At 42.6% G+C, this 24,570-nt stretch overlaps 1 protein-coding gene across 3 annotated transcripts in view; it reads left to right on the top strand.

Moving 5' to 3' along the window:
* Positions 1-24,570, top strand: part of EFTUD2 (elongation factor Tu GTP binding domain containing 2) — a 1,111,673-nt gene that overhangs the window by 603,843 nt on the left and 483,260 nt on the right. For all 3 annotated transcript variants that reach the window (XM_044055111.1, XM_044055110.1, XM_044055112.1), the window contains exon 15: positions 14,016-14,143. In XM_044055111.1, the coding sequence (XP_043911046.1) occupies positions 14,016-14,143 (128 nt within the window). The remainder of the gene's footprint in view (positions 1-14,015; positions 14,144-24,570) is intronic.

The raw sequence follows: 24,570 nt of genomic DNA, 5'->3' as shown, positions 1-24,570 counted from the left end.
AAAACACAAAGACAAAGACCGACACGAGGTCCGGTCTCCACCGACACCACGCCAAAACCGGCTACACGTGGTCCGGTTCTCAGCGAGCGCCACGCAGCCCCTGACTACCGGCGACACTTCTCTGGCGGTGTCTTCTGTAACGAGACCGCAGGTTCCTCGCCCATACCCTGACTACAGTTACCGAAGCCACTGTGAGTGTTGAGCCTCTTAATGTGGACAGGTCCACTTCCACCCATGGTGTCTTCAGACCTTCTTCTTCCTTTTCCATAAAGGCCTTTACTAAGTCTAAATCAGCCATGCATCCCAAGAGGCCTGTTGCACAGGGCCCATCTCCAGGCCCCATGCCTAAAAAGCAGATGCTTAAAATGGCTGAGGATTTAATTACTCTTATCAGGGGTTCCCAACCCCCTCCGGACAAGAGACCCAGAGTGGAGGAAGATTCTCCCTCTTCTGACCAGGGCTCCATTATTTCAGAACATTGTGATGAAGAGGAACACTCGTACTCCCCTTCTGAAGATTCTGATGCAGAGCAGTCCATTCCTTCTGTATCCCCCCCAGAGGATTTTTCTTTTGGGGAAACCTTGCATACCTTGAGGGAACACTTCCATTGGGAAGGCCAAGATTTTTCAGATTCCAAGAAAAAGCTTAGGGAATTTCTTTTGCTACCTCAGCACAGACCTCTGGCGATACCTCCTGTCTTGGACATACTTGATGATGTTTACTCGGAGGCTTGCCTTAATCCAGATTCCCTGCCTCCTGCCCCAGTCAAGCCTGATAGGTACTACAGAGTTCCTAACTCACACCAGTTTCTTTACAAAAGCCATAATGCTGACCCTGAAACCATTTCTCAAGGCCCCAAGGGAATGAAGGCCTCTACTGCTAAGAATCCATTACCTTCCGAGAGAGAGTCTAGATCCTTAGAAAGGTGGGGGGAAAAGGTATATACCTCGGCCACCCTAGCCATGAGGGCCTTAAATTGTCAGTTCCATATGCTTAAATATCAGCAGTTTCTGTTATCACAATTAAGGAATAAAATGTCACAACCTGAACAACCAGATTTGAAGGAGTTGCAGGATATACACACAAACAATAGTAGGAGACACCAACACGATTCCAGTTCTTAACTGTTGTCAAAGTCCAAGTACGAGACACCATGTAGGTCCAAAAAATCACTTTAATAAAAAATATAGATAAGCGCTTTCGCGTAGTGCAGAGCTACGCTTCATCAGATAAATTTACAAAGAATTGTGCATACTTAAATACAGCCCTTTTTTGCGGGATCGTTAGCCAATAATACAATAATTAGATTAATAAATATATCACAATCTTTTCATCTGTCATCTAATAATGTGTTACTAAAACATCAGCCTTGCGGCTTAAAAAATTAATTACAAGCAAAGTGAATTAAAAAATGTCTAAAAACGACAATACAGAACTTGCGAGTACAAAACATAGTCTCATACCCAATTCTCCAAAACTGCTAAAAGCTAGATGCAACATTCACATAGCAGTAATGATAATGCAATCAAGGCTACAGGCTTTAATTACATAAAAAGAGAAACCAGTTTGGAAGCATTATATAAATACTTCTGACAGATATCAAAAGAAAAACCCGGAAACGTACTTAATCAGCACACGCATAAGTCACATCCCAAAACAAACCCCTATTGGAACTATTTACATATAAGTTTAAGATACAAACACAAAACTAAGAAAACCGAGTTATCATTGTCAAGATGTGCGGCTCTATGTAAATACAAGGATATTGAACGGACACTTAATAAATAGTAACTATAGAGCCGTTAAATGGGTAGATCCATGGTGCATCAAAGGAGCCAAAGTAAATCTATATCAAACCCCTCTAGCAAGGAGCTGTATAGCAACCCTCCAATAGCCAGACTCATGGATCGGCAAATGCAACTATCTCCGTTGTAAAAATAAACAAAACATTCCATACATGTGGAGTAGTAGCACCAAATGGTGGTCAAATGCATAAAAAACAAACGAAAGTATTCGCTCTATAAACAAACATATTAATAAGAGACCATATCTCTTATCTGATCCTGAAGACCACAATAAAATCCATTTATTGCCAACAATCCACTACTGCATAAATCCAACAGAGCGACCAAGTAGAGTGAACGATTTCACAATGAAGTAATCCCAGCCTGCATCTAGACACTATACAAACCAAGAGCGATGTCGCAAGTAAACACATTGTTGGGCAGACATGTTGTTGCCTATGTATCACATGACCACTGTATAGGAAACAAGACTATATCCAAGCTCAGAGTTGCAGGATATGATGCATAGTGCAGAACAAGTGGGTAAACACACCTTACAATGGGCTATGATGCTCTAGAGGCCTCAAGTAGAGCTGCTGTTACAGGATCAGTCATTCGTAGACATGCCTGGCTTAGGGAACAAACCTTGCCTGATCATGTTAAAGCTAAACTACTAGATGCTCCTTTACAAAAGGATGTATTATTTGGTACTAATGCTGAGGAGATACTACGGAAAATGGAAGAAAAAGCTAAATCTATGCAAACTGTCAAAGCTTTTCTACAGGTACAGCCACCACGTTTTAGCAGAAATTGGCCTTCAAAAAGCTGGTCCTTTCCAGCCACGGACAAGCCCCAAAGAAGTAGATACAGGCACACAAGGGGCAGAGGACAATCTCAAGGATCATATAGAGGCAGACAATGGCAATCTCCAGCACCAAGAGGTGGCGAAGACAGTGCACAACAATACAGGAAACAAACCCAATGACTTTCCCCTTTGCATGCCAAGCAAGGCTCAGGTGGCAGCACCCTTGGGAGGAAAGCTGGCATTATTTTCAAAAAAATTGGCATATTGTCACAAAAGACAAATGGATCCTGGACATTATAAACAGAGGCTACAGATTTAATTTTCACACTCTTCCACAAATGAGAGGCATGCTGAACCTGCCACACAATCTAAGGGCAGAGGCTCAAATACAAATTTCAAAGCTCATGGACATGAAAGCTATTCAAGAGGTACCTACTCACGAACAAGGTCAAGGTTTTTATTCCAGAATATTCCTGGTACCAAGGAAGGGAACCGATTGGAGACCCATTTTGGACTTATCCATCCTAAACACATTTCTACTCTTACCAAAATTCAAGATGCTCACCTTACAGCAGCTTCTTCCCATGCTGGGCAAGGAGTCTTGGCTGGTAACATTGGACCTCAAGGAGGCATACCTGCATGTCCCAATCAGACAAAGCTGCAGAAGATACCTCAGATTTCTTGCAGGTTCAATCCACTATCAATTCTCTGCATTGCCCTTTGGCTTATCTACTGCACCCAGAGTATTCACGAAATGCCTGGCATCAGTAATTGCCTACTGCAGACTTCAAGGGATACAAATTTACCCTTATTTGGACAATTGCCTGATCCAAGCGGACAGCAAACACATACTTCTGGAACATCTGGCTTATGTAACACGGTTATTGAATTCTCTGGGATACACAGTCAACAAAGAGAAATCCAGGCTAACACCATCTCAGAAAATAATTTTCCTGGGTGCCAACTTGGACACAAACACCCAGATGGCTTATCTTACGCCAGAAAAACAGGGGCAACTAACTCAGTACTTCAAGATGCTAGCAAATTGTGCCAGGCTAACTGCAAGGAAAATCCTGCAGGCTCTGGGCTTCATGGCATCTTGCATTCTTCTAATCCCATGTGCAAAGTTGCATATGAGGAAACTTCAATGGTACCTAAAAAACCTATGGTCTCAACACAGCCACAGTTTGGAAACAATAATACCACTAATTCCATGTTTGCAAAAAGAATTTCTATGGTGGGCCCAAGCATGCCAAACAGACACAGATCTACCATTCTGCAAGCCTCAAGCAAATCAGGTCATCACAACAGACGCCTCAGACTATGCCTGGGGGGCACACATGACAGACAGGTGCATTCAGGGCAAATGGTCACAAAAGGAAAAGCACCGTCACATCAATCAAAAGGAAATGCTAGCAGTGATAAATGCAATTACATCTTTCAAGGACCTCCTGCATCCAGGGCAATTATTGATAAGAACAGACAACACCACAGTAATGTGGTACATAAACAAATAAGGAGGAACACATTCATACCCCCTGTGCAGGCTGGCCATGTCACTTTGGAACATGGCTCTGGACTGGCAAATCGAGCTTCAAGCACAGTACCTGTCAGGTTTGGAAAACACGCTGGCAGACAATCTAAGCAGAAATATGATAGACCCGCACGAATGGAAGTTGCATCCTCAAGTGTTTACAAAGATAATCCAAGCGTGGGGAAGGCCAGACATAGATCTCTTTGCCTCCCACAAGAGTCATCAATTGACAAAATTCTGTTCAAGGACATTTCATCCAAAGGCCTGCAGAGTGGACGCCCTTTCTTTCAGTTGGGCAGCACGGACAGTTTACGCCTTCCCACCTTTGCCTCTACTGCCAAAGGTGCTCTTGAAAGCAAGAGCAGACAGACCAAAGATGATACTGATTGCTACAGACTGGCCAAGACAACACTGGTACCCACTCCTGAGGAGCCTAACACATTCTCCTCCCTGGACCCTACCTCTAATGCCTCTTCTCCTGACTCAGCACAGCTACAAAACTCTTCACAGTCAGCTGAAAACACTCAATCTGGCTGCATGGAAAATTCCTTAATACCACAGCAGACCCTACTCTCCAAGGAGGTGCAGGATGTCATTTTGGAGGCCAGAAGGCCATCTACTAGAAAAGCTTACTCCGCAAAATGGAAACGGTTTTGCGCTTGGAATGAGAAAAAGGGCCAGGATCCTAAAAAACTGAATTTGCCTCAGATATTACAGTATCTAGCTGAGCTGTTGAACAGTGGACTTTCATTTTCCTCCATCAAAATCCATGCCTCAGCCATTTCTGCAGAATACAACACTGATCCACCCTTATTCTCTCACCCACTCTTAAGACAGTTCCTCAGAGGGGCTAAGAATATAAGACCTCCAAGGAAACAACCAATACCAGCCTGGGATCTTAATTACATTCTAGAAAAATTATCATTGCCTCCCTTTGAACCAGCTGCCTCAACAGATTTGCAATATTTGTCCTGGAAAACAGCTTTCCTTCTGGCTATTACCTCAGCTTGTAGGGTCGCGGAACTACAAGCCCTCATGGCTCTGCAGCCCTTTCTCATCTTCCATCAGGACAGGGTTTCCCTACGAACCAACCCGTCATTTATGCCTAAGGTAGTATCCAGGGTAGCTTTAAATCAGGCCATACACTTACCTACCTTTTACCCCAATCCTCAAAACAAAGGGGAAAGACTGCTACATTCCTTAGACATCCATAGACAGCTACGTTACTATTTGGACAGAACAAAGCCTTTCAGGAAATCAGAACAACTCTTTGTGTCCTATGCTGTAGGAGCTCAAGGGAAGCCAATTTCCAAACAGACAATTTCGAAATGGATAGGCCACTGCATACGGTTTTGTTACTCCTTTCATGGTAAATCTGTACCTGTAGGCAACAGATCCCACTCCACAAGGGCCACAGCTACCTCTGCAGCCTTCCTCAGAGGAGTCCCTACCAAAGATATTTTGGAGGCAGCCACTTGGAGTTCTGTGCATACCTTCACTAAACACTACCACCTACCTTTATACTCCAAAACTAGAGCAGGCTTTGCCACTGCTGTGTTGCAGGGCATTCTGGCTCCTCCCAGTTCCACCTAGTGCCTACCACCCTGTGCGTAGCTTTGGGATTCTACCCATCTGTTATGACTGCAGCTGTATGCACGATGAACATAGTACAGTTTTGTACCTACCATAAATGTAGATGTTCGAGTGCTGATACAGCTGCAGTCCAGGTTTCCCTCCCTCCTTCCCCTCTGGGTACAGACCTAGTGGCTAACTCCTCATCTTACAACCTGATTGGGTTATCCTTCTATGGTGTATTTGCTTGCAACTACTGATTTTTGATTATATTGTATTGCATGATTATATATCATATATATATATATATATATATATATATTTTGCCTTCCTTCTGGGGGCACCTGACATCTGGGGCAAGAAAGACTGAAGAAAATGGCGTCGGCTGTGTCTTATATACCCCTGTCGCACTGACGTCAGGAAAGAAAGCGACGACAACCGACGCCGGACCTAGACTTTGGAATTCGGCCGACCGAGGACCCGCCTGACGGCAGGAGAACCCATCTGTTATGACTGCAGCTGTATCAGCACTCAAACAAATACATTTATGGTAGGTACAAAACTGTACTTTCTAAACATTGTAGATGATGCCTTCTTGGAATCTAGCCTGGCCCCAGACACTTTACCTCCAGCTCCCAGAAAACCTGATAGATATTACAGAGTACTTGACTCTCACAAGTTCCTCTTAAAGAATCCTACTATGGATCCAGAGAGCATTTCCCAAGGACCAAAAGGCATTAAGGCTACTGCTGCCAAAATCCCTACCCCCTCTGATAGAGATTCCAGGGCCTTGGACAGATGGCGTAAGAAAGTATACAGTTCTGCTACTTTGGCCATTAGGGCCTTAAATTGCCAGTTTCATATGTTAAAGTATCAGCAGCATATTTTGGGACTACTTAAACAGAGAATGATGTTGATTGCTGACTGTGCTGAACATAAAGAATTGCAGGATTTAATGTATTCTGTTGAACAAGTTAGTAAGCATACTTTGCAATGTGGGTTTGACTCTTTAGAAGCATCTTGTAGGGCTGCTGTCACTGGGTCTGTACTTAGAAGGCATGCTTGGCTTAAGGAGCAAAACTTGCCAGGTCATGTTAAAGCTAAATTACTGGATACTCCCTTAAACCAAGACTGCCTGTTTGGCAACAAAGCAAAAGAAGTCCTTAAAAAGATGGAGGAAAAAGCTAAATCTATGCAAACTGTTAAAGAATTAATGCAAGTACAGCCTCCCAGATTCAGTAGGCATTGGCCTTCTAAGAGTTGGTCCTTTCCAGTCTCTTCCAGACCCTCTCATTCCAAACCCAGGAATGGCAGATCACCTAGGTTACAGTCTCAGGCTACACACAGGCCTAAGCAGTGGGGGGCTCCCACTTCCAAAGCTGGAAGTAGTAAGACACCCCCCCTATGGAAAAATGTCACAATGACCTAATGCTTCTTGACTGCCTTCACCCTTCCTCAGCTTTGGGAATCAACCCAAGTGTGATGACTGCAACAGTGAAACACAAAGAACATAGTACAGTTGTGTACACTTACCATAAATGTAGATGTTCGAGTGTATTCACTGTTGCAGTCTTGGTTTTACTCTCCCTCCAGCCCCCTGACTTCTCAATACTTTCTACCTAGCTTTTTTTTTTTTTTGGCCTTATCTTATAACAGTGGCATTTACTTTTTACTGGCGGTGTTCCACATCATGTAATTGCTTCCTATTTTGGGGGCTCCTGACATCTGGTGCAAGAAAAACTGATGTAATGGCGTCAGCTGCATGTTTTATACCCCCTGACGTCATGGAAGAAGTGACAGCATCTGACGCAGAAATCCCAAGACTCTAGGGTTCGGGCCGACTGAGGGCTACCTACAGGCAGATAGCCCCAAGTGTGATGACTGCAACAGTGAATACACTCGAACATCTGCATTTATAGTATGTGTACACAACTGTGCTTTCTTTAGTGTGCATAAAATTAAACAAAATGATAAGTGCAAGGAATAAGGCAAACTAACTGGCTGATGGTATTTAGGACAGAGAAAGTTATGCGGAGTATTCTAAGCAAACCCAGAGCAGTGGCATAGTGAAATGGAGTCTTCCTGTCCTGCTGGCAGCTTGCATTTAAGAAAGGGCTTTTATCAGTGCAATTGTTAACCATAAGATGAGTCTAATAAACAGCTGTCAGCCTGCTCGCCTATTCCAGGGACAAGGCTTATAGATGTCCTTTGTTGATAGTCCTGATAGAGACCATGAGTCTAACTGTAGTAAATATAAAAAAAAAGTAGAGGGGGAATGCACTTGGACTGGACACCACAGTATCACTGCTTGTTTATCTACTTTGTTAAGGAGTCTGTCTGCAAGGATGAATGCTTTCAGCTGAATTAAACTGTCCCATCCCCACTCTAAAAGCTTCAACTGACTAGCTCTTAAAAGACTTATTTATTAGTGTGCATTGATAAATACCAAATAGGATAGGTTATTTCGTGCACAAAAAGGGAAGTTGGTTGGGCTTAAAATGGTCAGGGCAGCTAACCTAGTACTCTATACGTAGAACAGCACATTGGTGCAGAAGTTAGCGTTGCTGCCTGACAGTGTTTGATTCTCAAGTTTGGTGTTCAGGTGTGGTGCTGTCTCTGCAGATTCTGCACATTGTCCATTTATCCACTTGTTTTTGTTGGGTGCTTTGATTTCCTCCTGTATCCTGTAGATGTGCTGTAGGTGAATTGGTAATCCTGTAATGTTGCCAGTAGTTACATGTATTTGTGCTCATACATGCTGTGATTGCCTGGTACTCCATCCATTATTTGCTATGCCTCTTGGTCACTGACTGCATATATAAACATCTGTGCCCTCATGACTCTGAATTAGATTTAACAGATCATCACTGATTGAATAAATGTTGACAGGAAAGTTCCAGCTGGACATAGTCCATTCCCATTGCAAGTCCTGGTACAAAAGCTACAGGACAGTGTAATTACATTCATAAGGTATTAGACATAAACGTATTCACTGTTGAAGGAGTTGAAAGATGATTCAATTAAAATGAAATGCATAGATAACGTGTATCATACATTATATGTTTTTTCATTAGTCATGAGCTGACCTTTTAGGGGCTGGTCCTTGAACCTTTTATTTAGTATATTTATGTTTGAATTTCCCCTACAGTGCAGTACCTGGATGAATAAGTTTGTAGACAGCACTGACACAGGGTTAATAATGAGTAGTAGAACTGTGCACGCAAGGTTGCAGGAGTTCCTGGATGCACTTAATAATTGGTCTGTGTTAAATGGCACTTAATGCTTAAAAGTCTGAGGTTCTGCATTTTGATCTCAGTAACCCAGGTTATCCCTAAGCGTTAAGTGATGTCTTATCTAGTGAGGACAAAATAAGGGACTTGGGCAACAGAAGTTAATAAACATGCATCTGTCATTATTAAGAAGTGACACTGTGTTGTATGTGAGTTTCTACTCTACATATCCACTAAGGATGAGAAGGTGTTATTACCCCTACCTGCATCTGCTGTAAGACCTAATATTGAGTACTGTGCAGCAGTTTGTATGAATAACTGCTCACAGAATCAGAAGCTTGAAAGGCTACAGAAGTCCTGTACTAGTCAAGTGCTTATGTATGTCAGATGTAAGGATAGACCTGAGAAGCTTTCTTTATTTGCAGTAAGCTACAGATTAGTTAGGGGGAACTAGTATGCATGTACAAATATTATCCCAAGAGATTTTTGTGTGCAACATTGAGTGAGGAATTTATAAAGCATGCATTTAACACATGGAACAGCAATGCTGTAGTAGTTTTCCAGTTCCAAGGACTGTATGGAAAAATAACTCATTTAATCGTAGAGCAGGTAGAATGTGGAATGTTCTACCAGTTACCACTAGGAAGACTAACAGTTTTAGTTTAATGGATGAATGGTTTGGGGATAGGGTATGACCCTGATCTGATGACTTCATGTTCCTTGAAGACCTCAAATGAGAATTTTGAGTTTTATCATCCTCCTGGTACATCAGAGCTGCAGCAATGACAAACTGCCCCACAAGGTATGTGTCTGCTCGTAGTCCATGTATACAGTTGATATGCAGCAGTGTGTGTTTTGCATGGTGATGGGAATGACAGCTGTGTTCCAGCAGTGCCACAGGTATAGTCATCTGGTGGAGTGTCTAGTGCAGCAGGTCAGTACATAAGCTGCTGTCAACACTTCACCAGTGGCAATAAAATTTATTAGCAGACAGGCTCCCCGTTTATGTGAAGCAGAGTTCCTCTGTGGTGTAGTTCAAGTGCAACCTGGACAATTGGATGGGAAACAGGAAATTCATCCCTGGTTTGGTACCTGTGTCTCTAATGGACACAGCAACCTGTAAATGGTTCATCTCCCAGGCCCTAGCTTGTAAATGTTTCATCTCTCAAGCCCCTGCTTACACTTATCAAGGGTATCAGAACTTGTCAGAAGTTTGGGATGCATGGCTAGGTTTAAAAAGGCTCTTGTGGTCATTAACCTAGTAAACACCCATGAACCTGAGCAGAAGTCAGATAGGCCCTCAGTTACAGAACAACAACTCCAAAAGATAAAAGCATTCTCCCTGAATTGGAGAGTTTTGTTTCCTTTAAGCTTTCCCTCCTACACACTTGATCCCCCAGGGCACACCTAAACATCAGGGAAGAACGGTCAAAAGTTATTCTGGTATCTGACTTTTAAGCAAGACAGCACTGGTTTTCTTTCTCGCAGCTTGGCAAAGGATAATTGGAAGGTATAGTCTCAGCATGTGGACCTTCTAACACAAAACAAGCCACTAATGCTCCACAGCCTGGGCATTCTAAAGTTGACAGCTTAGAAGAGTTCACATTAATTCCAGGTAGACACATGTATTCTGATGACTTGTTAAATATTATGAAGGAGACTAGGGAACCAGACATTAAAATATCTTGCCAATCTAAGTGGAAAAGATTCTCCCTCGGGTGAATTTAAGCTCATATACAGTTAAATGTCAGTGGTCCTGGAAAATCTCTCAGATCTTTATAAAACTGGCTTATCTTACATGTTCTGCATTTCAGCCTGTATACAATTGGACCCACCGCTGTATTCCAGGCCTTCAGTTACATTTTCATAAGGAGGTCCTGCACCTTAGGTCACCAGGAAAATAGATTGCTCTACCAGGAGATCTTCACTATGTCGTAGAAAAATTGACCCCAAGACCTTTTGAAACATATTTGTGCTCATGTGCGTTTTTGTATCCTGGAAAATACTGTTTTTGGTGACTCTTACCACTATTAGAAGGATCTCAGAGTTTCAGATTTCAGCGTGCAGAGAACCCTTCTAGTTTTCTTCCATAACTTATTATGCCTAAGGTAGTTTCTGAGCTGTCCCGTAACTAAGCCATTCATTTGACAATTTTCTTTCCCAATCCACAGAACAAAGAGGGGGAGAACTCTCATTCCCTCAATGTGCACAAACAGCTGAGGCTTTTTTTATGCAGGGCTAAAGAATTCAGAAAAACAAATAAGCATTTTGCCTTATTAGCAAAGAGGAGTGAGGGAAAGCCAGTAATAAGCAAGCTCTTAAAATGGCATGCTCATTGCATTTCATGCTGCTGTACATTTTGTGGCACATCTGTTCCAGGGCATGTCAGAGCCTTCTCCAGTCAAGGCAGTGCAGCCACCACAGCTTTCCTTGGAGGAGTCAGCAGGCAATCTATTCTGGAAGCAGCAGCTCTGACCTCTGTTCACCACGTCTCTAGGGATTACAATTTAGGGCTAGCCTGTGGGGCTAGGGAATCATTTGCCACTGTTTTGCAGGGGCTCATTACCTAATTTCATGTCTCCAACTAGCCTTTGTCTGTGTGTTGGCAATGCTTCCAAATGTTAAGACTGACACAATGAACACTGCAATGAATGTGGTGCAGTTGTGTTAGGAACATATCATAAACATTGATTTTCAAGTATATTGTGTTCAGTCCAGGTACCCTACTTCCTACACCCATCTTTCTTTTGACTATTTCTCATCCTTTATACCCTGGATTGGAGTGACACTCTAGAACATTTCCTGCATCTTCCCTTCCTGGCCACCCTCCCTCCTTTTTACTTGAGCCTACTGCCTGTAGATCAAGATTGAGGATCTCTGGAGTGGACCTGGAGTACAGAAAACCGTTACCATCTGGTGAAGTTGGGCTTTGCTGCCAGGATCTTCTAACTTGCCTTTAGCCAGAGCAAGAAAGATCTGAAGATGGCACCACCTGATGCACTTCATATGCCATTACTGCCCTTGCATAGTAGTAGGAGGGTGACAGCCCTTACATAGTAGTGGGAGGGTGACATCCAAGGCCCGGGGAGGAAATGGCAATTGTGGAATTCATGCCAGCCAGCCAGTCAACTGCCTGCAGGCTGGAATTTAAAAAGTGAGGACTGCAACAGTGAATATCCTTGAACCACCTACATTTATGCCAAGTTCCTAATACAACTATTTTTTTCTGCTGTCTGTGAGAACTGAATATGTTCTTCCACATGCTGTAGCATTACATCAGGGCTAATGTCTGCAGAACTCTTAATGTGTCCCCTGTCAGAAACTAAAAAGACAGTTCAGCAAGGATGGTTAATGCTACACAAACCTTTGTGTTTACTGGAATAGGTATTTTTCCCTTTCCCCCATTATTCCATGTGAAGACAGCAACACATCTACTGATGCCTGTATGGCATCTCTGGCTGCATGGTAGAGGTCAGCATGGTCTCATTGAGGTGATTGTATGTTAGCAGCTGACATACCCATCTGTAATGTGGAAGGGTGACGACTTGGAACATTGTGGACATTGGCTGTTAAGGCGATCACTAACAAATGCTGGTCAGTGATGTTAAACCAAGCATCATGTTGTAGTTAGTGCTGCTGTACACTGGGGAAAAACTGCTTTCAGAATAAATGCTCAGCACAGCTCATCAATCTAACTTTATACATTTCTGGATCACTCTACAGTTTCCGATTTTGTCATTAGCATTTTGGCACTCTCTTGCCTGTTATTATGTGGCCATTTGCATGTAATGCATACTGGACTAATTCTAAGCTAATGCACTTACTGGGCATGTGTCTGAGTCACCCTATTCTGCATGATGCCACTTATCGTGCTGTTTCATGTAGTGCAGTACATGATTTCTGAATGTCACCTGGTGTTTCAAATACTGCAAGTGATGTGACAGAGCAGACAACAGACTGACCACCTAGCTTGTATATACCCACGTATAGTAAGAAACGTTCCACTCATACCTTTTGTGCTGACAGGGATGTGCATATGCTTGAAGGGGAGTGGGTGAATAGGTATGGGAATAAGGAGAAACACAGGTCTTTCTGTTCACCCTCATATCTCTCAGGTTTTGATACTGTACGTTTGATTATGAATTCAAGGAATCATCACTTGCTGTGTGGTAGATACTTTGCTAATGACTTTTTTTATATTTTTTGTAGCTACTATTATGAGCACTGACCATTATGTAACATGTTTGCTGGATGCAAGTGAAAAATATGCAAATCATGTTGAACTGAGTAATAAAACGTACAAAATATTATGAAGGAAAGCATTTGTGAAATATATTATTTTTGATGGCATAAAATGGACTTGATACTCTTTAAAATTCCAAGAGGTCCAGAAGTATTTTTCTTTTAGTATTTATTGTGTAAAGTTACAAATTTATATAACGCATAACATTATCTTTGGAAATTGTCATAATGCTAAAAAAAAAAGCATCTCCACTCTTGTGTAGTACAGTGTAAGACACGTAAATCCCTTTGGTTTGTCAGTATTCCTCTGACTTGAGGGTGAAACAAGCCAGGAGAGAGAATGGATTTAAATATGTCAGTCAGGGAGTATTGGTGCTGGTGGGCTTCTTGAGTCGAGTGGCAAATTGTGGAATGTGTTAATCTCTGAACAGATTCTTTTGAAAGTTGAACCACAACAAAAGGCAAGGCTACCCAGCAAACCAAGTATGGAAGGTGACTGAGGTACCGTGGTGGTCATTGACTAGAATTGCCGTCTTTAACACTTCACTGACATGTATTGCAGAAGTCTTGACTTTTAGGCCAAAATTTACCTTCTCACTAGCGGGTTACAATGCCTCACTGTGTAGAAGGCAGGATACATGTTGAGAAGGTATACGGTGAATGAATGCAAAAGCGTGGAAGGAATGGAAAACTCACAGCTTCATCTGCTTTCACAGGTGTTGTTTAAAGATGCAATATGCATGAAGTTTTTCTTTTGTGTCAGGATTGTAAAAGATTCTTTGAGTTAAAACAAGTCATGCTTTTAAATTCTTTATGAAGCATTTTACTTGTCTTTCTGTCTTTTCAAGGTTTTGTGGACATGTGTGTTCAGCACATTCCTTCACCACAGGCTGGAGCCAGAGCAAAGGTTGAACACACCTACACCGGTGGGCTGGACTCTGAACTAGGAGAAGCAATGTGTGAATGTGATCCAGAAGTAAGTTTAGTAAAACAACCATATCAATTTAGGATGCAGTGTACGTCTGAGTTGCAGCCTTTTTTTTAATTACCTCATTTATTGTTTCACATAACTGTAAATTGTATGCACAGAAACATGGTGTAATAATTTGTAGAGCATTCAGTTTAATTATGGCACACTCGTACACTATTGCATTTTGCTGTAGGCTGTTTTTCCACGATTCATTTAATTTTGATTCACATTTATACATTATTGTAGTTCAGGGTCTTCTGAGTTTCTTAATGTTGGGACCCTCAAAGTTAAATGCCGGGAGGAACTAATATGGCCACGTTTGTGTGAACATCTCCTTGGTGCAGCTCCTCTAAGTTTTATCAGTACGCTTTATTTTTACTGGCATGCGAAGATTGAATTCTTCAAGCTAAATATCCTAAGCAACTCTGCTGTATCGGGTGTGCTCTTTTCTTTTCTAAATAGCCAGTTACACTGAAAACCGCTGTGAGTATATCATTTTACCTGCTCACAGAAACTGCTGGCAACTTGTAACCACGTTTCATTGTTCTGGAAAATTGTTTCTACAAAAATAAATACTAAAATAAACGACTTGTATTCCTAAAAATAAGACCTTTGCACAGTACTGAGTACAAACATTTAAAATTATGGTCGACAGAAATGAATCCATGAACCTACAAACTACCAAAACCAAATTATGTGCACTGCAAGCTCCTGAGAAGGATAACATAAGTAAAAGATCTAGATCACGTAACAAAGAAGTCAGAAAATACCCCATGACCAAACTGGACCAAGCCTTCACATTAGATGAACTAAAAGTGGCTCTCCTAACTCTCCAACAAGCTGTCCAACATTTATTAGACAAAATTGCATTAAATGACATTGTTTAAAGGATGGAGATCTGTGAGTCATGAATGTTGGCACGAGAAGATGACATAGCCTAAATCACTCAGAATGTTCAGACAAACAGTAAAGATAACAGGATTATAAATGACAAATTGATGGATTTAGAGGCGAGGAGTCAACGCAGTAATTTAATTATTAAAGTACTCCTGAAAACAGTTGAACAATGTTCACTCATACCGACTCTTAACAAGATCTTCACAGACATCCTAGGCAATGACTCATCTGCAAAGGACATTTTTACTGTTGGGCATTAAAATCCTCCCTAACTGCAGACCAACCCAGGCAAATATATGCAAAACGTTTAAAGTATCAAGATGTGTCCAAGATACTTTTGGCACTGAAGAGAAAATGGAAACTCATATGGCATGGTAACAAAATAAGAATTAGCCAGAATCTAAACAGGACAGACAGAAATTAGCACCTTTTGTGGATATCTCATCAGCAAAATTCAGACCTGTTGAATCTAGCTTTGTTTGTGTAACTTGAGCACTAATCCAGGCCATCTTTTTTGGAGAGGGTTGTCCTGCACCCTAGTGGCAGGAGTGTGTAGTTAGAACTTGTCTGATTGAAGACTGCTGGAACAGGGCTCAGTTTTGAGCTTTTTTATTGGTTAATTGGTTAATTTATTTAAATCAGTTTGCTTTTGTTTGCCACTGTTATATTTAATTGTGTATCTGTTTTCCTGTGTTAAATTGACCTAAACAGAATTTAAATATCTTTAGCATAGTCTGGTTACAGGTTTTGCTGTATTCAGATCTGTTTGTGTGATTCCTGTGATATTCTTCGTGTTTCACTGTTGCAGTCATCACACTTGGGTTATCTGCCTGCAGGTAGCCCTCGGTCGGCCCGAATACCAGAGACTTAGTATTTTTGCATCGGTTGCTGTCGCTCTAGGACTGACATCAGGTCATCAGGGGTATAAAAACAGCCAACCGACGCCATTACATCAGTCTTTCTTTCCGAGAAGCAGAAGCAGTTTGGAAGTGCTGGTCGGCCGCTACCTGATGAATCATCCTGAAGTCTTCTAAAGCGAAGTACCCCATTGGGGATCCTTTTTTCTTGCTCTAACCAATGTCAGAAAAAAGTACATTTTCTTGCCTGTGGAAAAGCAGATACCACACAGAGATTTTCATTCTTACTGTGTCACCTGTCTAGGCCCAGACCACGACATACCTCGCTGTCGGTTTTCTGCCTTGTTCAATGCCCAAACCATTAGTCTTCGGGCCCTTATTGTCGCTAAATACTTTTGTTCTCGATCTCCGTATTCCATAATGACTTTGGTAAGCCATTAGGCTACCGATTGTCCAAAAAAAGTATGGATAAAGACAGAGACAGACTGCATGGTTTAAAAGCTGCCAGCGATGCTTCCGTTAAGCTAGTCACCAGTTGGGCGGTACTCAGTGAGGCACTTTCGCAGCCCCTGATGCCCACTTCAGTGGATTCACAGGCCTCTACCGAGACCCGTTCGGAGTCCGGTATGCCGTGAGACTCTTCTTCGACTATGTAACTGGCGGATGTCTCTACCTTGGATTGGTCTGGAGCTGCTGAGCAAACACCGGCTTCTGAGGAAGTTCTCACTACTGATGTTAGACACAAACTGACTACTTCAGTTCTGTCTAAAACTACCAAGTTTCTAAGGCCAAGAGTATGCGCTACGCCTAGAAAACCGATGACCAAAGCGCATGCAGCTCCCTTGTCACAAAATAAAATGCTTAGAATGGCAGAAGACCTTATTATACTAATTAGGGGAAGTCAGCTTTCCCTGCTAAGAGAAAGAGACCAGTCCCCAGCAGCTTCAACAGACCAAGAGTTCTACGACTCTGAGGTTTCTGATTATGAAGACATGCCCTTATCTGCTTATGAGGATTCTGATGCAGAGGAACCAATTCCCTCTGCCTCTCCTCCAGAGGATTTTTCTTTTGGTGAAACCTTGCATACTTTAAGGGGGCATTTCCACTGGCAATGCCAAGATTACCCTCAGTCCAAAAAGAGACTCAGAGAATTTCTAGACTTGCCACACCACAGGCCTTTAACAATACCACCAGTCCTGGAAGTTGTTGATGATGTCTTTATGGAATCCAGTCTTACTCCTGATTTTTTACCCCCTGCCCCTAGGAAACCAGACAGGTACTACAGAGTACCTGACTCTTTCAAATTTCTTTTCAGAAATCCTACTGCTGACCCAGAGATCATTTCCCAGGGGCCTAAGGGTATCAAGGCAACTACAGCTAAGAATACCACAGTTTCGGACAGGGATTCCAGAGCTTTGGACAGATGGGGTAAGAAAGTATATACCTCTGCAACTCTTGCCATTAGGGCTTTGAATTGTCAGCTTCACATGCTGAAGTGCCAACAACATATTTTGGAACTTGTTAAGCAAAAAAATAGCTACCTTTACAGACTGTGCAGAAAATATAGAATTGAAAGAGCTTATGCATTCTGCAAACCAAGTCAGTAAGAATACATCACAGTGTGGCTTTGACGCCCTAGAAGCATCTTGCAGAGCAGCAGTCACTGGTTCTGTACTGAGGAGGCATGCTTGGCTTAAGGAACAGACCTTGCCAGATCATATCAAATCCAAGTTACTAGATGCTGCTTTGAACAAGGACAATCTGTTTAGCACCAAAGCAGAATAGTTCTTAAAAAGATGGAAGAAAAAGCTAAATCTGTGCTGACAAAGAATTCCTGCAAGTACAGCCTTCTAGATTCAGTAGGCATTGTCCCTCGAAACATTGGTCCTTTCCAGCCCCTCAAGGCCATCTCAAACTAGACCCAGGGGAAACAGACCACCCAGACTACAGTCTCAGGGTATGGAGAGATCTAAGCACTGGAGTTCCTCCACCTCTAAACCAGGGAGTGCTAAACCACCCCCTTTTGGAAAGAATTCCCAATGTCTGCTCAACTCCACTCCCCTCCTCTGCCCAACTGCTTGTGCCCCTAGGGGGAAAACTTGCCCTTCATGCAAAAAACTGGATTCCCATCACCAAAGACCAATGGGTCCTCAACATTGTATCCCAGGGGTACAAATATTACTTCCACTTACCACCAACCCCAAAAGGGTTCCCAGACGTCCCTCTAAACCAGTGGGCAGAGGCTCAAAACCAAGTCCAATCCCTGCTCTCTATAAGGGCAATTCATCCTGTTCCTGCGGAGTGGATAGGTCAAGGGTTCTGTTCCAGACTTTTCCTGGTACCCAGAAAAGAGGGCACTTGGCACCCAATCCTGAATCTTTCCATTCTCAATACCTTCCTGGTGGTACCAAAATTCAAAATGCTCACCCTGCAGCAGCAGCTTCTACCTATGCTAGCCAAGGATGCCTGGTTAGTCACCCTAGACTTAAAAGAAGCCTATCTGCACATCCCTATAAGGGAGTAATGCAGAAAATATCTAAGCTTTAGGGCAGGATCTATGCATCATCAGTTCTCTACACTTTCCTTTGGCTTATCCACAGCTCTCAGAGTATTCACAAAATGCCTGACCCCAGCCATTGCTTACTGCAGACAGAGAAATATTCAAATTTAGCCATACTGGGATGACTGCCTGATTCAGGCAGACAATCAGGAAATGCTGTTGCAGCACCTGACATTTGTAAAAAACCTTCTAACCTCCCTGGGGTACACCATCAATGAAAGGAAATCAAAACTAGTCCCCGGTCAAAAGATTGTATTCCTGGGAGCAAGCTTGGACACAGCATCCCAGATGGCATTCCTCACTCCAGAAAAACAAGCCTGACAGGCTGTTTTACTCAAATGGCCACCAGAACCCAGCTATCCGCAAGGAAAATCCTGCAGGCCCTAGGGTTCATGGCCTCATGCATCCTACTAATTCTGTATGCCAGACTGCATATGAGGAAACTTCAATGGTACTTAAAAAGTCTTTGGTGCCAACATTCTCAGGACCTGGAAACTGTCATTTCCATAATACCCCATCTAAGGACAGAGATCCTTTGGTGGGCAGCAGCATGCAACCTCAACAAGGGACTGCCCTTTACCAAACCCACGCCGCTCAGACCCTAACCACAGACACATTAGACTGTGCCTGGGGGGGGGGGGGCACACATGGATGTCAAGTGCATTCAGGGCCACTGTAGCCCAATCAAATGCATCTGCACATCAACCAGAAAGATATGCTAGCTGTGCAACACGCTCTGACAGCTTTCAGATCCCTTCTCTCTCCAGGACACCTGCTAATAAAAACAGACAGCACCACAGTTATGTGGTACATCAGCAAGCAGGGGGGAACCCACTCTTACCTACTCTACAGGCTAGCCATGGCACTGTGGAACACAGCCTTGGACTTGCTGGTCCATCTGCAAGCTCAATTCCTGCCAGGCAGACAAAACTCACTGGCAGACGATTTAAGCAGAAATCTTCTAGACCCACACGAGTGGTAACTAGAACCCAGAACCTTCAACCTTCTGTTTCACAAATGGGGACCCCTGAGGTGGCTGTCTTTGCCTCCCCCTACAATCACCAGCTCAGCAGATTCTGCACCAGGACACCTCACAGCAGGGCCTGGAAAGTGGATGCCCTATCCTTCCAGTGGGTAAATCTCTCAATCTATGCCTTTCCCCCTCTTCCCCTCCTCTTGAGTATTTTTCAAGATAAGACGGGACAGACCAAGGACAATTCTGATTGCCCTGGACTGGCCACGCCAACACTGGTACCCACTCCTGCAAAGCTTGTCACTGGTGCCACCCTGGCACCTACACCAGAACCCAACCCTGCCCTCTCAGCAGGGGGGACAGATCTTGCATCTGCAACTGCAAACCCTAAACCTTGCATCCTGGCGTATTCCTTGAATTCTCCCCCAGTAACCAGCCTAAGTAAGCAGGTGCTGGACGTCATCCTTGAAGCCAGAAGACCAAGTACAAGGAAATCCTATGCTGATAAGTGGAAAAGGTACTGCTACTGGATTCAATCTAAAGGAGAGGACACAACCCTGCCCTCCCTGCCTCTAATCCTGGATTACTAAGCAGATCTACTCCACAGAGGCCTATCCTTCTCCTCCATTAAGATCCATGCCTCTGCCATTTCGGCTCATTACAACACTAAGCCACCTCTCTTCTCTCACCCTCTTATCAGAGAGTTCCTGAGAGGGGCAGACAACTTAAGGCCGCCAAGGAGAGCACCCATCCCTGCTTGGGACCTTAACTTTGTACTGGAAAAGCTCATGCTACCCCCTTTTGAGCCTGCAGTGTCAGCAGAGCTAAAATTCCTGTCTTGGAAAACAGCCTTGCTTCTGGCCATCACTTCAGCTATAAGAGTGTCTGAGCTACAAGCACTTATGGCTGTGGAACCCTTCATTATTTTCCATGCAGACAGGGTTTCATTCAGGACTAACATCTCAGATTCTACCTTGATAGGACTAAGCCCTTCAGAAAATCTGACCAGTTACTAGTCAGCTTTGCAACAGGGGCAGAGGGCAAGGCCATTTCAAAGCAAACAGTTTCCAAATGTATAGCACATTGCATCCATTTCTGCTACAAGCACCATGGGAAACCAACCCCTCTGCAGGTCAGTACACATTCCACTAAGGCAACTTCTATCTCTACAGCATTCCTCAGGGGAGTCCCTACCAGGGACATCTTACAAGCTGCTACCTGGATTTCTGTTCACACCTTCACCAAGCATTGCCACCTGCCTATCTTTTCCAAATCCAGGGCAGGTTTTGCAACAGCAGTCCTGCAAGGCATTCTAGCCAGCCCTAACTCTTCGTGAGTGCCTCCACCCTTCTTCAGCTTTGGGAATCTACCCAAGTGTGATGATTGCAACAGTCAAACATGAAGAACATAGTACATTTGTGTACACTTACCATAAATGTAAATGTTCAAGTATATTCACTGTTGCAGTCCTGGTTTCCCTCCCTCCACCCCCCTGGTTTCTGTCTCTCTCTCTCTCTCTCTAAACTCTCAATGCTTTCTACTACTCCCCCCCCCCCTTTTCAGAGAATTGGTATTGGTATTTACTTTTTACTGGTGGTGTTTTCCCCCACCATAACTTAGCTCCCTATTGGGGGCTCCTGACATTTGGAGCAAAAAAAACTGATGTAATGGCGTTGGCTGCCTGTTTTTATACCCCTGACTGCCTGACATCAGTCCTGGAGTGACAGCAACTGACGCAGAAATACTAAATCTGCGGTGTTCGGGCCGACTGAGAGCTACCTGTAGGCAGATAACCCAAGTGTGATGACTGCAACTGTACTTTTCCTGCTACACCATCTTGTGTTAACCAGGGCCTGCCTGCACTTCGTGGGAGTAAGTGAACTGATTGGAACTGGTCTGGCATAGGGTGCTGAGCTAAGAGCTCAGGGACAAGAGTTGATTGATCAATTCCAGTGTTTCTATTTTACTTTCGTTTTTGTGGTATTTAAACCCAGCATTTGTGTGGGTCTGTGCTTGTTTGCCCGTTGTGCACTGCCGCTATGCTGTTTTAACCCTTTGCGTGGTATCGCAGTTGCATTTATTTCCTTTACCTGCACTTGTGTGAGTGAGGCCCTCGCCTGCAGCTACTGTATTGATTTTATCCAGCCCTACTCACACCTATAGGTTCTCTCCTCAGATGGTGCCCATTCTACTATCCGACCTCTCTTTCACAGATTCTGATAACCATGGACAGACAATTTCCTATGGTTTCTCCTGCTAGTCTGGTTGATATGGGCATCCTGAGACAGTGTAGCAACTGCCTTATGTAAACAGACAACCCTCTACTACTACCACTTAGGAGCACAATATGTGAGAGATGCAATTGCATTAAGAACCTAGAATCCTTGCTGTTTCAGTCACAAGCCAGTACATCTGCCACTGAGGTTGTCTGCACAACCACTGCGAACACCACACCTCTAACACCACCCACGTCTGTGCAACACACTCCTACATATGCGGGGGGGTTCTCAAAAAAAATACCTAAACAAAAGAGGCCTCCGAAGCAAAAATGCACACGCACATCACAACCCACAGCACCAAGCATCACACACAGTACATACGTCAGTGTCTCATAGCCTCTAAGGCCCAACCACAAGCCCAACATACTAGTCGTGAGACACACAGATGTTCCCCTCACCAGGCTAGACAAGGAGAAAGTCACAGTAAATAGTAAATTGCTTGTCAGGTGCTGGAATCCACCATATCACGCACGCACTAGCAACAGGTACTGTTCTGACTTGTCATAGTCCATGTTAGTGTGAATGACTTGAGACATACCTCTCTGGACTATATGAAGAGAGACATGATTGACAACACAAAAAACTTCCAGGGTTCATACACAAAGGTAGGAGTTCAACGTAGAAATAAATCCAAGAAGTTTGATCCAAATAGTTTATTCATACATATCCTGGAGAATTGGTTCATAGTAAATTGTCATCTGTCTCAGACTCCGCTTTGTTATTTGAAAATAAGTTGCTTAGGCAGAAACTAAGCAAACTTCAGAGAGATCGTAAAGATTTTAAGGCAGGCCACATTTTCGTATGGCCTAGGGCACATGAGAGAATACGTGAACAAGAACATTCCACCTTAAGAGATGAGAGAAGTACTGAACCTATAGTGACAACCCAGTCCGAACAGAAAACGGTGCCAGTTCAACATGAATTGTTAGGCGCGAGACCTAAGAATACTGTTTTGCCATCTAATATGCTTGTATTGTCTAACACACAGGAATCAGAAGTTAGAAATGTAAGCACTATGCCCATTCCGACAAGAATGGACAGAACATTGAAGTAATAGACTTGAATAACATTTCGAATCAACCGACATGCTCTATTGCCCCTGCTTCTTCATCTTTTCAGTTGTTACCCATCAAATTGCTGCATATGCAAATGATGGAAATGAGGGGCAGATCTATGAGCAGGGGGCGCTTCAAGCGAAAGGGCCAACGAATCTCTGGAGAAACGAATCGCAAAGAAACATTGGACACATTCTCAATGGAAGACCAGTTAGTTTGGAATATTTCTTCCAAGTCTCTTACACGAGATGAAGTGAGTCTTTTAAACCAAGGTTTGTCATTCATCCCTTTAAAAAAGTCAGAGCTTACAGATAGTATTATAGACATTAAAACATTTTCTAGAAATGTACAATTAAATCTGATGTTTGGTGACCATGATAATTATGATAAAAATTCTTTGAAAAGACCTAGTGCATTTATGCCCTTGAACCATCCTATGATAGAAGTGTTTATGAATTTATGTGAAAAAGAATTGCATGCTAGATTTAATAATGAGAAGTCAGAATTTAAGGTTAATAATTTAACTAAGGGTGAACATGAAGCGTTAAAATCACTACAAAGTGATGAAAGTATAGTAATCAAAGGGGCTGATAAAGGAGGCCCCACTGTAGTAGTGGACAAACATTTTTATAATAGCAAAATGAAATCCATGTTATCAGATAGAATTGTATATACCGTCATTGATATGCATAAAGTGGAGATAATGAAATATAAAGTTGCTGAATTGTTATATGCTTGTTTAATGGATAGATGGATAACTTATGATTTATATAACTTTTTTATAACACCTCATCCTATAATACCAGTTATACATGGGATTCCTAAGGTACATAAAGCATAAAGATCCAGCCACCCCCCCCCCTCCCCCTTGAGACCCATCGTCTCAGGGAGGGGCTGGCTTACCGAGCCTATATCCATGTATGTAGAAAAGCAACTTAAGACATTTAATCAACAATAACACTACCATTTTAAATGATACAAAGCAATTTTTAGTTGATTTATTTGAACATGTTAAAATGAATACGTATATGAAAGATCACATTTTTCTAGTAACAATGGATGTGAATTCATTATTTCCCTCCATACCCAACAATTTGGGCATAGAAATGTTAAGAGAATATTTAGTGAAAGAAACTTGTGTAGGGACTCACATTGAATTAATATGTTTATTAATGGAAGTGATTCTGACTAGCAACATAATGATATTTGACCATGAGTTATACCATCAAAAGAAGGGTGTGGCCATGGGCACCCCCAGCGCAAATAGCTATGCTAACATAGTTATGGCCACTTGGGAACAAAAATATGTATTATGTAATGAATGGCCACAAGTCAAGTTCTATAAATGCTATGTAGATGATTTGTTTTTTCTCTGGCATGGCACAGAGCAAGAATTAATTAAATTTCATGATACACTAAATAAAAGTACTACTTTTTTGACATTTGATTTAAAATTTTCAACTACAACTATGGATTTTCTTGATGATAGGGTACAAAGAAATCTCAATGGAGAATGGTTGACAAAGGTGTATAGAAAGGATTGTTATAGAAACACATGTTCACCGTGAACATATGCACCCACACCACGTTTTTAGAAACGTGGTAAAGGGGCAAGCTCTCAGAGTATCCCGATTTAACAGTAGAACAAGATACATTTTATGATGAACTTGATGAGCTTAGCAAAAAATTTAAGAAAAGAAATTATAAGAGTAGAGATATATAGAGGGTGTAGTTAATGAGGTTTCATTATTAAGGGAAACAAAAGGAAAACCATATTTCTCAGAAAGAGAGGTAGGACATAATAATTTTGAA

The sequence above is a fragment of the Protopterus annectens genome, chromosome 13.part0 (genome assembly GCF_019279795.1).
Source record: "Protopterus annectens isolate FY-2018-M chromosome 13.part0, PAN1.0, whole genome shotgun sequence".
Lineage (NCBI taxonomy): Eukaryota > Metazoa > Chordata > Ceratodontiformes > Protopteridae > Protopterus > Protopterus annectens.
This window is presented reverse-complemented; position numbering and strand designations above follow the sequence as displayed.